The following is a 17569-nucleotide window of genomic DNA, read 5'->3' on the forward strand; positions in this document are numbered from 1 at the left end:
GCTGATTTTAAGAACACTTACCGTCGCTGTCCAAATGATTTTCCAGTGGTGTTGTGTGGGTTCCTGAGAGTCTACTGTTCTCCGACACGGAGGACCCGGAACAAGAAGGATTTCTAACGGCAGAGATTTCCCTTCTTTTGTTCCGATTTTTACTTCTGTGGAGATGGTTCCGGTAGCTTTTCTTCAGGTTGTCGAATTTCTCTCGAAGAGCTACCCATGGTCGATCGCTTCCAGTTTCCGACCTAAAATCCTCGGCAAGCCGCTTCCATGTTTCTGCCTTTTTGCGCCATGTTTCCCCATCTCTTTTTTTTCCTTCAAAACATCCTTGTTCAACAGGACGAGGTCGACGAGAGCATGTTCTTCAAACTCGGAAAAGTTCCTTCTACGAACTCTTTTGGAAGACATTTAAGACTTTTTAGCAAAACGCATCGCAACAAATTAAACGTAAACACAAACAGCTGTTCGTCATATCGATAGATTTGAATTTCGTCTTTGGTCGACCGTTAGGAAAAATAAGTTCTCAAGTGATTAATTAAAACTTATTTTAAATAAATGCTCGCAGTAACTTCAGTTGATTTTATTTTTTACTTTATTTTTTACTAAAATTAACCTTAGTAAGTGTTTCCTAATTTTAGAACTTCTTTCGACGAAGGAACAAAAAGAAAACATTGGCGGCTTACCAATTTTGAAAAATCAAAGTGACCCTATTTTAACAGTCAGCAGTATTACCGAATTCCAAAGCTAACGAAATACTACCGTCATCAACTTGGCATTCATCTTTCTTTGAGCTTTGGCGCGCTTCCCCACCAATTTGCCATTCGCACAAAACGAACTTTTGAAAATCACTTGAGTTTAGCGTAAACACAAGCTCCTAGAAAAACAACAGCTGGAACTAATTCGAATACCGTGGCTAAATAAATATCGCCAAAATGCCGAAGGCCGGTGACAAGGCGAAGGTAAAGGTCAACGTCAAGGAGCGTGTGGTGGACGAGTCCTGCGACTTAAGCCTGTCCGAATTGAGCGAAATACCGGTGCGGGAAATTGTAAGTACACGTACAAATGCAAGTACCGATGTTCTGCGGTAATTAGCACCGATTCTTGGTGTCTCAATCTGCGTTAACCCGTCTCACTCCCGCTTGGGGGTCACGGCTGTTGTCTGGCGAGTGTCTAGTCACACTCTATCTCGCTTGCTCAGACAGCAGGGGCTAGGGTGGGGTGGTTTGTCGGGGAAAGAAAGGGAGATCCACTTCCTCTCTTCATCTTTTTTTTGTTATTCTGCCGGCTGGCTTGAATTTAACGGTGACGTTGACTTCCTCTCTCTCCTTAACCCTGGTGTGGTGTTGCTGAAATTGCAGTTGAATTCGCTCGAGGGGGTTGATTTTTGGTCTTTGCCACCCCTTAAAACTCAAAAGGTTGCCAAAAAAAAAAAAAAATAAAAACCAGTATGGAAGCTAGAGGACAAAAGTCCTGACTGCAGAATATCCTTTTTTAGGTCTGAAGCATTAAAATTATTAATAAAAAGTTTCCATTAAAAACATATTCCTCCTTTGTTAGATCAATTAAAAAATATATTTTCATTTTATTAAATTAAAGAATTATGATCTTAAAATATATAATTTCACATAAAAACTATAGATGAAAACAAAAATTTACTTTAATTCAACAGTAAATGTTAAAAAATGTTTAATGTTGATATTTATAACACGTTCTAGAAGTCAAAAAAACCTTAGGGCAACTTACTTATAAGGGGTGTAATATAAATGGAAAGGATATTAAGGGCAGTTGCATTTTTCGGGGGTTTCCTTTTTTTGGACATGTTTACCACAACTTCTCAATTCATTCTGCCCTTGTCCTTTGCAGGCTTCGTTCAAGCGCGTCACTGTTTTGGATCTGTCCAGCAATCGTCTGGTTAACCTGGGAGTAAGTATATCCTCCAAGAAATCTAATCGAGCACCACAGTCTAAACAACTTGTTTTTGGTAGAAAAACTTCTCAATTCTGACACGTTTGGTGCGATTGGATCTGAGCAAGAATCAAATCACCTTCCTGCCGGAGGACTTTGGCCAGCTGGAGCAGCTACGCCACTTGGATCTGTACAACAACTGCTTGGAGCACTTGCCCATTAGCTTCGGTCAGCTGCGTCGTTTGCGCTATTTGGACTTGAAGGGGAATCCCCTTACGCCCGCCTGGGCAAAGATTGTGGGTTGCTGTTCCACGCAAAAGGACTGCCAGCAGGCGGCCAAGAATACTGTAAGTGGTTCTCAAGTTGAGTGGCCCTCAAGTGGCATAGCTTTGCAACCATTTTCCCCAATCTACATTCTTTCCGTTTTTCCCATTTTCCAGGTCAGCATCTGCGCCAACTACAAGCCGGAATTGATTGAACGCGAACGCTTGGCAGCCCAGGAAAACCAGAAAATGGCCGGAGCGGGGGACTCCAATACCAACTCCGCCCAAACGAATGGCGGAGCTACCAGCGGAAAAAAGTCCAACAAGCCCAATAACAAGAAGGCCAAAGCCAAAAAACTGGCCGGAGCGGGTGACAATGAGTTGACAATCAAACCAGTGAATGCAGCAGGATCATCAGGAAGTGGAACAGGATCGGGAGCCAAGTCCAATCAGAAGAACAATCAAAAGAAAAAGAACGCCAGTAGCAAAACCTGGCTGAGTCTGCTGTCCAGAGCCGCACTTTCTTCACTGATGACCTTTCTCGTTCTCTTCATCATTAACGTATTGATCATCTACATGATTATGTTCAAGAACCCGGACATCGCAGACAAGCTGGTGGAGTATATACCCCATCAATATCGTGATTGGATCCTGACCAAAACGGAAATCTTTCGCCTGCGCGTCACCGACTGGATCTCCGAGTTCCGAACTCCGCCAGAGGAACACTGACGGTTCATTTATTTGAAGCCTTAGAGCGCTGGGCTTCAAATAGAGGAATACGCTAAATAAAATTCGGATGCATAGCGCGAGTGTGGGGCAAAAATAAAATTGGGATACGTGTAGACCACCTGAACGAGTTATACGACTGCTACTTTGATATACCATTATCTGTAATTTACTGCCATTTATTTACGTAGACACTAAGCAACAACGTCCATTGACGGGAGATCAACAGGAATACCACACACACACTCCGCAACTGAAGAGGCCACTTAAAAGACACCAAACTACACTCAATCACTCAACTCAATCGAACTCAGATGAAAAGACAGCTAACCTAATCATAGCTCAAGCTCAACTCAATAGTAACTGAATGGCGGTTCCAAACTGGCCAATGCATAGAAACTACAGACACAGTCAAACCAGACACCCTTGTAATATCCACAACGTCTCAACATAAAAATAAAATAACTTAATCTATAGTAAGCGTTTCCTGTGCAATTCCCACTTTATTTAAAGTTCAATCTTAAATTGTATTCACGTTAGATTTCAAATCCCATAGATTTTATCGCAATACGATTTGCAGAATATCAAAATGAAAATTAAGCGGTTTCATATGATTTATGCAAAATCAAAATAATTGTATTTTAACAAAGATTGATCAAGATTTTTGGAATAAAATTTTACATTTATAAAACTCATTTAAGTTTTTTTTCTTTTTGGGGGAAGCTAACACAATAAAAAATCGTGTTATCAATGGTTTTAATTGTCATTCACATACGATAATGATAATTATTGCTTTATATTAAGCACTACAGAAATATTTGCAACCCAAACGGAATAAATGAATTCTGTTTTATTTCCCAGGAAACCGGTAATAAAACTAATTTTAATTAAGATTATTTGAAATTTATGCTTATCTATTGATTTGGTCATGTGGTTATCTTATATTTATAGCTCCCATTGGGCACGCGAGTGTCTTTATCAACTTGTTTTTATTATATTTATATATGCATACTAAGAGATATTCAATCTATTTTAACGAATTTCAATGAGGTACATTTTTTCTTTTTTTACCTTGAATTTGATAAGATTTTAGTTCAGAGGAAAGTGTAAATCATTCTTCGTCTTTTATCTGATAGCTTTTCGTAATCAGTTCATTCGCATATCTAAAATAATTGATAAATGACTTGCGAAAACAAACCGGTTTCCATTCAAAGTGAATTTCATCAATAGAAAGTTGTAGAACGATGACGTACTTATGTATTTGTGGGAGGCAATTATTGTTAAACATCGTGAGTGAGCAAAAACTTAAATAAATATTTATCTTTATCAGAACTGAAAGTGCACCCTTATTGCTGATGCAATTTTGTTTATCAAATACAATAGAAAAGGAGTTTGTCGTTTCGCCCGACTTCAATTTTAAAGTTTCGTGTTTCCGGCGAAGACTATAGAATCTGCCACGCTTATGAAAAGCTCATCTTTGATTTCGTCATCCAAAAGGGATGGTCTTCTTTTTTTCTTTTTTGCCTTTTAATCTTACGTTTGCTCTCCTTATATTCAGCGCATCCTTGCCGATGTCCTTTGTGCCTTTATTTCTATCCCCTATTTTCTCTATTTTGCCGGCTTTAGTCGATGTTGCTCTCTTTCTCTTTTTTTCTCTTTTTGGACTCAGTACTGGCTCTTTGGCGGAAAAAAGTCAGAAAGTATGTTTGAAAACTTCAACACGAAACCTTAAATCTTAGCATATGCGTTATTATGCTAAAACTGTAAACAGGTTATTAGGTACAAAATAGAAGCTATTACAATCAAAAGATCGGCCAACGTTTAAGTAATATATAAAGTTTGTAATTTAAGTCTGTTAAATCCGTGAGTAAATATGTAGCTAGATGGTCAACGCTATTCCGAACCGGCTGCGTTTTTTGGCGCGCTCTCGCATTGGGGCTCTCGACGAGTATTTAAACAGCCGTCTGCCGAACGCTCTTCACAGTTTCTCTTTAGTCTTCGCGCAGTCCACCCGGTTTTCGTGGGAGGAACCTCCGATTTTTGGTAGCCACGGTTGAACTGTTGGCATTATTGAAACGATTATTCGGACAAGAACACCTATTTAAGACGACCAAGCAAAGTGTTTGACTTACGCGGCATTTCGTGTATCGTCAACTCTTCAGAAAAGGAAGAAATAAAAGTAAGCTATCTAACGTGTGCAGGGGCGGACGCAGAAAAAAATTTTGGGGGGGTCCGATCGAAAAATTTTTGTTGTTTGGGGGGTCCGATCAAAAAATTTTACGTTTAGGGGGTTCGATCAAAAAATTTGTTCTTTTGGGGGGTCCGACCAAAAAAAATTTTAGTTTTTATGGTTGAAAAGCCGTGTGCTGTAAGGAAATTTGAAAAAGTCTGAGATTTTGGGGGGGGTCCGGACCCCCGGACACCCCCCTGCGTCCGCCCCTGAACGTGTGTACGAAAACCAGAAATTCAAAACTGTACAGTCGTCGGAAGTGAGGGACCGAAATAGGGCACGTGAAGCACATGGCTGAAACAGAAAAATTGGGTTTGTTCTGAAAATAGCAGAGGCAGAGTGCACTGCCACACACATGTGTTATGTATTCGAAACCAAAAAAAAAATAAATGGAAGCCACGAAAAAGAATATAATTAATTGACATTGTCAAAAAGTGTAGTGTAGGTGAGAACCAAAAACAACCACAATAAAAAAACGAAACAAAAATAGCCGCAGTGACAATTATAATCACAATTAAAACCGAAACCTTTTCAAAAATCGGACAAGGGAAAAACGAAAAAAAAGTTCTTTATATTTTGGGTCGGACACGCGTGCAATTCAACGTCGACATTAAAATGCCCACGTTGCACCTGTCCCGTTATTTGCATTTCGACTCTCATCATTTTCTACCAATTATATTTTTCGGGTCTTTTTGAAAAACTGTTTTTCTTGGGCATAAATGGAATATTAGCATTTTATTTAGTGCCCGCGTTTTCCACCGCAGTTAAGTTGTTTGTGTATGCGATAGTTCAATGGCTGCGAATAGGTTTCCCCATTTGACTTGCTGATATTCCACGTTTTTCGCTAAATTGCAATACGTAATTTAGCTTTAATTGAGCACTTAGCCAAGGGAAAGTTCCCTCAATGCCAACACACCAAAAAGAGTGGTAGAAATGTATACAAAAAGAGGCATTACTATCAAAGCTATCTGCACACGTCAATGCAATTACCTCACCCACGCGGACTACTGCACCCACCTTCTTTTAGATCGACCCAAACTGACTCATCAAGGACATGTCCAAAAGGAATTTAGGCCAAATAGGTTCAGTAAAGCAAAAACAAACAATTTACAGATAATATAGTCTCGATAAAACTTTTACTAATACATATTATCAAAAATCTATTTTTTTTTGGCCGTGTATCATGAGTTTTCAGACTGAGGTGTGCCTGTCTTGGCCATATCTTTACGATTTTACCCAATTCCCTTCTTTCGCGCGCATTTTGTAGTTGTGTTATTGATTTTGGTGCTGTTGTCGTTGTTGGTAATTAGCATAACAACACTTTTCAAGCAAAAGTCAAAGACGCAGTAAAACTGTGACGTCAGAGACTGGAGTCCAAGTGGGTGCAAGCAATAAGTAACAGGAGGAAGTGAGAGAGCCACAGACAGAAAGTAAAGAAAAGAGAGAGTGTGGGTGCAACTGTTGATTGCGTGGGCAACCTTCGAGATATTTGGAGTCTTCCAAGAATAAATCTATTCCGTGTATGATTTAGGGATTAAGAATTTTAAATTTAGCTTTAGGTTTCAAGCAATGATTTAAGAGACACTTATTGCAAAGTAATGAATATCAAAAAACGAAAAAAATTAATAATCCTGATATTAATGAGATTTGGTAACAATAATAATAAAATAGTACTATGTTTTTTTAATACAAGCAAGCCAAATTATTTAAGGGTTTTAAAAATGTAATAGCCATTAGCTGGTCAACATTGTGTGATATAAGGACATTTAGCTCTGGGTCTTTGCCCTATTCTTATCCTGCAATGACATTCATGGTTGTTTACTGTTATTCTTGCTGTCCATCTTTTGTCGTCAATCGCCTCCGCTCTTTTGTCCGCATTTCCCATTTGCGCAATTTGCCACCAGACATTACACTTGACCGCCTTCCTTGCCTCAACTGGCCGGACAGAAACTGATTTATTTTTAGACGCAACTAATTTCCGCAACACCTGAGAAGGTCGATTCTTAAATAGGTTGCCGTTTTGGCCCCCAGAATTGATTGGACCATTGGACGATCGATAAACACTTTCCAATAAAAAGTGCCGCTTTCAGTGCAGAAAGCAATTACCAAAAAAAAAAAAAACCATAAAAACCACAGTCATATAACGGTATATTATCTAAAACGATAATGTGACCTTTGTGGCGATTTTCATGGGTTGTTATCAGAATTGATATTATGCAACGACCGCATGCAAACTCTCAAATTGTTGTTAATTGTTTTAAACACCTCAAACAGCAAGTAAATTGCACTCGCTTCCCAAAGCTTCTGTAGATAACACGAAAGACAGGGTTTTTTTTTCGCTCGTGTCTCCGCGTTGATAAGAAAACTTTAAGGTAACTCAATGGGAGCTCTATTTGATCAGCAGTTTTCCATTAAAATGACACGGGCTTATTATTCATATGCATATGGAGGTCAGACCCCCTTTTTAGTGACGTGAATGTTGTACAGAAAGTGATCTTTGAGCTCATTTCAACGTCAGCAAACAGCTGCGTAAATGTTTTCAAGATCCGTAGATCTTTAAAAATGATTTGCAAGACAAGCGACGAAACGAACAGCAAAAATACATTTTAAAATCAATTACGTAGGTGTACTACAACCTACAGAAAAATATGGGTAATTCTAGTTTTCTTTATTAAAGAATTTTGTATTCTTATCGGTCTCTTCCGCAGACAATTTAACCTTGTTTGCTTCCAAGAACCATGTTTCATTATCTTAAAAATTCCTCAGAAAACCCAACAACGAAAAGAACCCAGTAATTGGGAAAAACTTATGACAAAACTTGCAATTCATAAACATGACCCCCCAAAATAAACAGTCGTACACACATAAAGCTCGGATGAATCGAAATAAAATACTTTATTTGTTTGCTACTAGATAAGAAGAGTTAACTTTACTACTCAAAAAGTCTTGCGGCTTATGCATGCCGCAAGTCAGAAAAAAGATATTTGGCTGATGAAATTTTAGAAAAGTTTTGCAGCACGAACGCTCAGATGAACTTGGGTCTAAATATAAACATTTGTTGTCAAGACTGAGAATATCGTTTTATGTTTTTCTTACGCAGAACGCACTCGGATATCGTGTGGGAAAGTGGCGGTATTATCGGGTAATGGGAAAGGGTTCGTTCCCCCATTACAACTTACAGCTTTATCGTTTTCCGCTTAAATATGAGTCAGGCCCAACAATATTTTCCTAGTGGGTGCGATAAATATATGAATTTGTCAAAAATTACAACCCTTTTAAAGGGATCGGTTGAAATGGCACTATGTTATGTCTGGTAGCTATAAAAATAAATCCACAGCAACAAAGTCGAAACACGTGGTTCCATTTAAGGCCGAGGGGCTCGACCGGGTGGGTTTTTACTTTATAGACGCTCTCATCATTTTGGGATGCTGCTAATAGAGAACCCGATTGCTTAAGAGAAACCCAGACAGTCATATGTTTTGTGAAAAATATAAAGAGTTTGAATTTCTACCAGAAAGTGGTTGCAGCAACAGCATTTTTCAACCGATTCTCACGCTCGCATGCCATTAGCAAGATTCTTTGTTTTCATTTAGCATGACTTACAATGGGGCATTACTTTCCTTAGTTGCGGATTCTCTAAATACTTCGGATTGCCGAGGTTTTGATATTCAAGGTTTCGATTTGCTTTTCAGTGATCTGTCACGTTTGGCAGGCAAGTGATAATTAGTTAGGATTAAATATAGAAAAGTAATCAAAAACAAAGTTGTTTCTAAACCAAATGAACATATTTGTTTTTAAAGCAGTTAAATTGTAATACTTGCAAAACTAATTAGAGTACTGTAAACCCCGATAAAGTGTTAAACACCTCATAAAATGATCAACAGCACATTTGAAAAGGTTTCTGTCATGTGATATTCAAATCACATATCACTTTAATAAGATATATAATAGATAAAAAGGTCAACAAACTATTGATTGGGGAAAGGAAAACTAAACTTATATATTTCAATTGAAATGATGCAATCGAAATATATTTCGGCAAATATCGTGCCCACCGTAATTGCTCCCAATTTCGGATCGGTTTGTATATGTTTCGGTTCGATTTTAGCACAGTCATGCTTTTTGCTCACGCAACCGAAATAAATGATAATGCCGAGACGAACACGTATATATACAACGTATCTTCCGATAAATCGGGCAAACCGGTGCGCACCGGTTTTTGGGGATCGAAATAGTGAGAACTATGTATGTGGACGATAAGGGCAAACATTTGGCATAACAGAAGCCAAGCACCTAGCACTAAAAATATAGAAGCAGTAAAACAAAAAAAAAACTAAAACAAAATACTACCAAATGTGTGCCAACTTTTTTTTGTTTTTTCATCTTCACTGGGTGAAGGTTCTTTCAGTAGACCGTTGTGCCAAAATATTGTGTGTGTGCCTCACGCAGATATTTCGTTCTCCCAACATTTTGATTCATTCATTCAGCGATAATGCTGCCCGATGTTTTGATTCTATATCTTATCGGGGTGATGAGTGCCATGTGCGTGATTTCGCTGTGACGTTTCAGTTAGATAAAGTAATATATGAGCCGCTTCCAATTGCCTTGAATCGCTGCCTTTTCAATAGCTGTAAATGGCTGTAAAAGTCAGCCAGTTTCGTTTTGGCCCCCAAGTGGTTGCTCTCTCCAGAGGGCTTATCTCGCATTCCCCGAAACCCTTGAGCCAAAGGTCAGGCCAAGTCAAGTGCGGGGTCATTCAACCGCGTTGCGAAATCAGTCAAATAAGCGGCGAAACATGGCCAAAACAAAACCGGCCAAAAGAAACATCTAAAGACAATCCGAAACTGTCTACGCAGCGTCTGAGAGTTGCAAATTGATATGCAAAAGCGGAGAAAGAGCGAAAACAAATTTATGCACATAAATATATCATTTGTCATTTGTACGAAACAGAACCGGCTTAAGTCGCAATATAACCCTCAAGTCGGGCCTCGAATTAAGTTCTTAAAAGTGCCCAAGACCCTAAGTATATAAAAAAAAAGTGCTACTCATTTGGGGGCCAGTACAAAGTACAGAAAAACTCACCCACTCAGCAAATACTCGGCACATTTACTGTGTGAAATGTGGCACATGTGACAGGGATTTAACAGATTAATAATAGAACTCGGACACAAAGGCCGAAACGCAAAAGGAAAAACCAATTAAACGAAAATATGTCATTGAGATCCGAGAACAGCAGCATATGTCGCATCCAAAGTTCTAAAAATATAAAACTCATTAGTGCAAAGTTTAAGTGACCAAAATTATGTTCAATTGCTTCCCTGAAAATTTGCATACAAATTGCCAAAAAATTCGTTCACATTTTTGTACGATTTTATTACCATAAATTAAAGCCAAACGGCTTAAATTGAAAGTGAGTCGCACAAAACCATTAACGGGCAATTGAACTTTTGCATATTGGAATATTTCAGACACAAATCGCAGACAATTAAATCAAATCAAGAGAGGCTGTCTGTTCGTTTACTTAATAAAGGGGGATTCTATTAGTTTGGGTCTGGAAATATCCAGTTCGAATATTGAAGTGTCTGGGCGCCACAATTTCAATAAAAATTGATTATTAAATCAATAGAGGAATGCGTGTCGAATACAAAATGAAATATTAACTTAAATGGCTATTAATTGTATATACATACATATGTACATATATGTACGTTATATTTCTCAAACCTATTGAGTATTAAAATTCAAAACACCTCACTGTTTTAAAGTGCATTAAGTGCCAATTAATAGCCATTTAAGATAACATTTTATTTTGTATTGGACACGCATTCTCCACTATTGATTTAATAATCAATTTTTATTGAAATTGTGGCGCCCAGACACTTCAATATTCGAACTGGATATGAACATTTATGTACATATATAAACATTTTCAGAGTTTACTATTATCCAATTAAAAGTAATCTCATTTTATCTTTTCCCTTGCAGTTTTCTCTCTGAAGTAAGGAAACAGCTACTTTCAAAATGGTTAACATTGTGGTAAGTACTATCTAGAACCTCAATTGAGTAATTACCTTTATTAATTGCTTTATTCTTTGGGTTTTTTAGGACAGCGGCTCCAAGCATGCGCCGCAGGAAATGGAGCAATTCCTGCCCGGCGAAGGAAAAGTCATGTGAGTATCTCATCTCTCATCAGTCTGGTCAATGTGCTAAAAATATGTCGCCTAAATTGCTGGTGTGGCATGTTTGCCAATTAAGTTTACGAGTAGATTAGTGGCTCGATGTCGCTAATTGGCCTTTGATGTGACGACGACGGCTAAATTGAGACTAAAAATGCTTTGTAAGACCTTAAAACCGGACACTCTGACACGAGCAGCTCAGATTGATTACAATTATCAATTAGTCTGAAGAGCGGGGGATCTGTTCAGAGTTATTAAAATATTAGAGGTCTCGTCTAGAGGGCAGACTTGATAGCCAGGTTAAGCTCACCAGATAAAAAGGTCTATAATCAACCAGTCTCTTGCCTTTTAAAAGGCACAAATCACGTAAGCGCCAAGGCGAGGTGCACCTATTATAAATTCCTACTACAGAACGCAATAGAAATAAATCAAAACCAAATCCACTTACGTACTTTGAGCGCTTTTGTTAATCAATATTGTGAGTTATCTCCCAGGTTCAAGGTGCTGGTCGTTATTTTCTAAATATTTATGCAACCCATCCGCTGTCGTTTGATAAATATCAATTTTGGCGATCTGCCTTTTAGATGCAAATATTATTGCTGGGGAAATAAACAAGAAAATTATATTTGAAAACATTTCTGTCGAACAAAAATGGCGTGAAATAAATTAGCAATTTTTACGACAATATCAGCAAGCACACGTGTAAGACTTTTCTCGTTTTCAGAAGATGAATGAATGTTAGACTTTAATTTACTTACTCAAATGATTTTTCTCTTGTTATTGTAAAACTTATTTTGATGACGCTGCAGTGATTAAAGATTGAACTGTACGAACTATAGCCGATAACCTGAGATTTGTTTTTGAACTGATAGGAATATTTATAATAAAAGTACCTTCAAAAGTATAGTATTCTAAGCGCGTTTTGCCCGGAAGTCCACTTTTCATAGGGGGTTTCAAATATCAGCAATTATCAGAAGGCGGAAAGTTTTAATTTTCGTTTGTTAAAAAAGCGCTGTCATTCAAATGATTTACATCCGGTTTTAAAAATGGTTATATAAATTGCTGGTATTACAAAGGGTTGCAGCTACCTTAAAATATTAACAACCAGACCAAATGATTTATATTTCGATTATAAATTAATTATTATGTGCGACTATAACTTTTCCAAGATTACTTCATTCATACAACTGAAAAAAGAACTTTGATTTAAAGCAATTTTAACATTAATGTGAACCTATGAATGGCAGAAATATATTTAAATCATTTTTTATAATGATTAGCTCTCAAGTAATACTACATTTTAATTTCCATCTTATTCGAAATTTGTTTTGCGATAAAGCGATGATGTAAAAATCCATAGCCTACCTTTCGGGAGCTTTTGAAACCTGGTCTAGTAAAATTTTGTTCAACATAAAGCCAGGCTGAGTTTTTCAGCTGTGGAGTGCAGTTTTCTTTTATGGCTGATGCAACCGAATCGGCAATTCGAGTCAGGCACTCTGGAATGGATCGGAATCCATAGATTCCGTCAATTGGCCAGACCAGGCCAATCAGAAGCGGCCTGTCCAAATTCGGCCGGCAAAATGCCTTCGACTGCGACAGCAGTTTGTTTCTTTTTTTCTCTCGATCGACATTTAGTTACAAGTGTAGTATTATGAGCCGGCGGTGTGGCACAGACAGACGAGACGGCCAACAAGTGTAATTGCAGATGCAGCAATTCCGTGGCACGGGAATTTCACTGTCAGCATATAAGAAACCGATGCAGTTTCGTGGCGAGTTTCAGTTTTACACAGCCAATTGCTCCGATTGCTCCAGCATGACAATGGGCGACTTAGAACCCACCAATGTAGAATTGAGGTTATCATTTGAGGAAATTGTAGCCCCCTTTCTCCTCTAAAAAATTCCCCAACTAATGGTTTCATTTTTATCCATCTTGCAGGTACAAAATCCAGCCCCGCAAGTCGGACACCGAGCAGGCCTTGGCTGGAAATGACTTCGATCCCTTTGCCCTGCGAGACAACGAGCATCCCACAACGTAAGTTGAAATACTATTAGTTTGGAGTTTATATTAATAAATATTTAATTATTTTTCCTTTAGGGATAATGAAACCCTCACGCATTTGCTTAAGGCCTCCTTGGGCACTGGTATTCTGGGAATGCCAGTGGCTTTCATGTACTCCGGACTCGTCATGGGTATCTTCACCACCATCTTCACCGCCTTCATTTGCACGCACTGCAGTTACATTCTGGTAAGACAACCTATTAATAAGAAAAATATAAAAAATATAATATATAAATAATTTATTATAAATAAGTCACATTTCTGTTTTTTAAATGTATCAATAATATAAACAATAATGTATCTCATTTTCTTGTTAAGCTGTTTTATAACTACAATTGAAATGACTTTGTTGATATATGAAATCCATGGAAATGTGACTTATCCATTAAATTGTTAAATTAACTATAATTTATTATTTCATTATTATAATTATCTTCCTTTTTCTTGTAGGTAAAATGTGGTCACAAGCTGTACTACCGGACACGTCGCACCAAGATGACCTTTGCCGAGATCGCCGAGGCAGCCTTCCAGAAAGGACCGAAGTGGTGCCGCGGATTCGCTCCGGTGGCCAAGTTCTCCATCCTGTTCGGTCTCTTTCTGACCTACTTCGGCACCTGCTCGGTGTACACGGTGATCGTGGCTTCGAACTTCGAGCAGTTGATCAACTACTGGACGGGAACGGAGATCAGTCTGCGGCTGCTGATTTGTGCACTGCTGATACCCCTGATCCTCATTGCCTGGGTGCCGAATCTCAAGTACCTGGCGCCCGTTTCGATGGTGGCCAACTTGTTCATGGGCCTGGGACTGGCCATTACGTTCTACTACCTGGTGCAGGATCTGCCCCCCGTTCAGGAACGCGAATTCGTAGTGTGGGGCACCCTGCCGCAGTTCTTCTCGATCACCATCTTTGCCATGGAGGCCATCGGTGTGGTGATGCCGTTGGAGAACAACATGAAGACGCCGCAGAAGTTCCTCGGCATCTGCGGTGTGCTCAGCCAGGGAATGTCCGGCGTGACCCTGATCTATATGCTCCTGGGATTCCTTGGCTATCTGCGATATGGTTCTGCCACCGAACAGAGCATTGCTCTGAATCTTCCCATCGAGGAGTGGCCCGCCCAGGCGGTCAAGGTGCTCATCTCCCTCGCCGTCTACTGTACATTCGGACTGCAGTTCTTCGTCTGCCTGGAGATCGTGTGGGATAGCATCAAGGAGAAGTGCACGAAGCGTCCCAATGTGGTCAACTATGTCCTGCGCACCGTGCTGGTCACCGCTGCCGTAGTTCTGGCCGTTGCCGTTCCCACAATTGGTCCCTTCATGGGTCTCATCGGTGCCTTCTGCTTCTCCATCCTTGGATTGATTTTCCCTGTAAGTATAAACCATCTATTTAATTATAAAGGATTGTAATTTCCGAATAAGTATCTATTGTTTTTTAACATTTATTATAATATGAATATCTTTTTTATTTTCCAGGTAATCATTGAACTGATTGTCCATTGGGAGACTGGCTTCGGTAAATTCAACTGGATTCTGTGGAAGAACATCTTCATCACCTTGTGCGGCATTGGAGCTCTGATCTTCGGCTCCCTGGCGGCCATTGAGGACATCCTGAAAGCCTACGCTCCCAAGGATGCCGCCGTAACCCTTAAGAACTAAAAAGGGAATCCTACTACTATCTACATAGAAGAAAACCACATAGCTGAAGACGAGCTAGAAGAGAGGCTCTGCTTCTTAGAACCATCATCTAACTATTGTTAGATGTAAAACTGCGCCCACATTTTGTACATTTTGTCTGTTGCTTAGTGTCTGTTTTGAGAACCGAAAGGGATTTACTATTCACTAAGCGAGTGTCCACTGTATTTAGCACACTCTTGAGCACCACTATGCCGTTTCAGCACGTTTTAGTACACTTGCAATTATATACATTAGAGGGTAAGCTAGTTGATGGCCATCGCGAAAACTTTTAGAACAGACTAAAAAGCGATTCAAGCGGCTTTCAAACTGTAACTGTACTAAGTGCACTTCATTTGTTTCCTATTGATTTTAGTACGATTTAGTACAGAGCTATAAAAGACTTGTGTAGCAACCGGTAAACTAGAGGAAAAGCTCGCCCCGCCCCCTTCCTTCGAAAGAAAACCCCTTTCTCTCTGTTCTAAAAGAGTATTACTAAAAGCAAAAACCAAAACTGAAGCCATCATTTCATGCCTAATTTTCCCCTTTTTTTAATTTTGTTCCGTAGCAAATGATATGCGTACATTATTTAACTTTTTTAGCATGTTTAGTTCGTAAGCATTAGAACGATTGCAAAGGAGCCTTTGCAATCAATCAGTTCCAATTATGATGAGCTAAATTACTCAAAGAATACCATTTTTATACGAAATCTAGCAGAGTAATAAGTTACATTGAATTACCCCGATATTTACTTTGTGTAAACATATTTTTTTGTTGCATACATATTTTTGTATTTTAATGATAGCTTTACACGAGAAAAAATACTTAGCGAAACTATAAAGTAAATAAAAAAGTGAAACATTAAATTTATAAACATTTTATTTTGCATTTAAAATCCTGTGAAGGCAACGAAACAGTTTTAATTGTAAAATGAAGAAAAGTTGAACCGCAGACTTATCCGTCAACTGTACATATGTATATTGATATGATCGCAACGAGAACTAAGTATATCTGCCCAGAAAAGTATTTCGAGTTGTCCATATTACATATTCAGAAGAACAAAGATTGATATGAACGTTTACTTTTTTTGAAAAATGTTTAAATTGTAAAAGAAAACAAAAAGAAATAAATATACACAGAAAATTAAAAAAAAGAGAATGTCAACCGAAGAAATTTGTTTGTACTTATTTGCATGAGACTCTTTATTGAATAGCTACCGATTTAATTGATTATTTTATAGACCCTGAACTTTTCTTACCGTTTTTGCCCTGCGGGTTCAACGCGTGGCACTTGCTCTGATCATTTCGGAATATCCGTCCACTGAATGGCCGAAAACCTGATCGACCAACTTCAATTACCACTGACTGAATAGTCATTTGTTAATTGGTAACAAGTGGTCTGTGGACAGGGGCGAAGCGAATTCGGATCGTTGTTGATGTTATTTTCACCTAAATTGCTTGTTCGATCCCACACAAAAGCCCACTTTTGTTTGCTTCGTGGGCAAAGGGGGCAAGTTCAAAACATTACGGGCAATTGAACTCGAGATTTTTGGCCAATTAGGTAACCTCCAAGGCAAAGATGTGGACCACGATCCATCGACGAGATGTCAGATCGTGGCTTGTGGTATTGGCCTGTCATCTTTTGTGACAAGATGCAAATTGGAAAGGTCTCTGGGAATGAGCGGACCATCCTTGACATCGAGTTTGGACCATTTGTGATGGGCTCGAAAGAGCGAGCCCCTCCAGGAAGCTCAAAACTTGGCCAATTAGCGACCGCAACAATTTGGCTTACACCAACAATTGAAAAAACTGGCCCAAAACAGTTCGACAAAATAAAAAAATATGTTGAACATGCCTGCGTTCCAAGGCTGGCGATGATTTAAAATAATTAATCTCTGGCTCTGGGTCTCCTCAATGGTTGCTGGATGGATGCTGCATCTTGATTGAGCCAAGGTCTGAATTTTACAATCTACTAAACTGCAGAAGCTGACTCGCTTGCTTCTCTTATTTTTTTGTGGTTTTCGCTTTTCAGTCTATTGTAATTTGTAATGTAAAACCTTTTTTTTTGGTGTACGATTGTGCAATCGCAATTACAATGGACTTTTTTTGTGTTCGGCATTCCAATTGATCTATTCGTAGGCGTTCTTATCGCCATCCGGCATCTTGGCTTTAAAATTACTTTCTCCAAATTTTGCATTTATGTGGAGTCTACTTTTTACACGTTTTTGTCATATGAATTGACACATTTCTATGGCATATGCCTTTGGAATATTTAATTAATTGGTTACGGAAGCGTGGGAATATTGAAGTTTATTAGTTGCTTATGAATAAAATTATTAAGGCTTATTAATAAAAATTTGAATCAATTTCTTTCGAAAAAAATAAATAACAAAAATTAAGTTTTACCTTGTATTATGATTTTATGTTAAAAATTTGATTGATGAGTTAGGAATATTTTTTGATTAATATGAAATGCTTAATGATGAATGTTTCATGTTTAATTTGATGGGTTGGGGCTTATTTTTAGATGAATGTGGGATGATGAA

General features: G+C 38.5%; 2 protein-coding genes and 1 long non-coding RNA gene across 5 annotated transcripts; 2 read left to right on the top strand and 1 right to left on the bottom strand.

The window, feature by feature from the left end:
- Positions 1-807: 807 nt before the first annotated feature.
- LOC108087507 (leucine-rich repeat-containing protein 59) lies at positions 808-3586 on the top strand. The gene is made up of 4 exons (XM_017184905.2): positions 808-1043; positions 1861-1920; positions 1983-2249; positions 2343-3586. Exons 1-4 carry the CDS (start codon positions 930-932, stop codon positions 2892-2894), a joined length of 993 nt encoding a protein of 330 aa, XP_017040394.1. The 5' UTR covers positions 808-929; the 3' UTR covers positions 2895-3586.
- A 1286-nt stretch (positions 3587-4872) lies between these two features.
- LOC108087506 (proton-coupled amino acid transporter-like protein pathetic) lies at positions 4873-16193 on the top strand. 2 transcript variants are annotated; one of them, XM_017184904.2, is made up of 7 exons: positions 4873-5070; positions 11107-11157; positions 11227-11291; positions 13234-13329; positions 13393-13543; positions 13807-14721; positions 14827-16193. In XM_017184904.2, the coding sequence occupies exons 2-7, from the start codon at positions 11143-11145 to the stop codon at positions 15007-15009; spliced, it is 1425 nt and encodes a 474-aa protein (XP_017040393.1). In that variant the 5' UTR covers positions 4873-5070; positions 11107-11142; the 3' UTR covers positions 15010-16193. The 2 variants fall into 2 exon arrangements, with proteins under 2 accessions (XP_017040393.1, XP_043065115.1); XM_043209180.1 differs by lacking the exon at positions 4873-5070 and adding an exon at positions 5548-5566.
- Positions 11303-13190, bottom strand: LOC108087508. Of its 2 annotated transcripts, none has more exons than XR_001771178.1 (3): positions 11746-13190; positions 11608-11686; positions 11303-11538 (listed from the first exon to the last, which is right to left on the bottom strand). It is a non-coding gene; the product is annotated as an uncharacterized LOC108087508 (long non-coding RNA). The 2 variants fall into 2 exon arrangements; XR_001771177.2 differs by having other exon boundaries at positions 11608-11896; positions 11978-12010.
- Positions 16194-17569: the final 1376 nt, after the last annotated feature.

The sequence above is a fragment of the Drosophila ficusphila genome, unplaced genomic scaffold (genome assembly GCF_018152265.1).
Source record: "Drosophila ficusphila isolate 14025-0441.05 unplaced genomic scaffold, ASM1815226v1 contig_106, whole genome shotgun sequence".
Lineage (NCBI taxonomy): Eukaryota > Metazoa > Arthropoda > Insecta > Diptera > Drosophilidae > Drosophila > Drosophila ficusphila.

Excerpts from the sequence above, each read along its gene's own strand:
- LOC108087507 (XM_017184905.2), top strand. The coding sequence starts at position 930 with ATGCCGAAGGCCGGTGACAAGGCGAAGGTAAAGGTCAACGTCAAGGAG. Across the intron at positions 1,921-1,982 it reads ATCGTCTGGTTAACCTGGGA|AAAAACTTCTCAATTCTGAC; the intron begins GTAAGTATATCC and ends TGTTTTTGGTAG. Across the intron at positions 2,250-2,342 it reads AGCAGGCGGCCAAGAATACT|GTCAGCATCTGCGCCAACTA; the intron begins GTAAGTGGTTCT and ends CCCATTTTCCAG.
- LOC108087506 (XM_017184904.2), top strand. Across the intron at positions 11,292-13,233 it reads CCCGGCGAAGGAAAAGTCAT|GTACAAAATCCAGCCCCGCA; the intron begins GTGAGTATCTCA and ends TCCATCTTGCAG. Across the intron at positions 13,544-13,806 it reads CGCACTGCAGTTACATTCTG|GTAAAATGTGGTCACAAGCT; the intron begins GTAAGACAACCT and ends TTTTTCTTGTAG.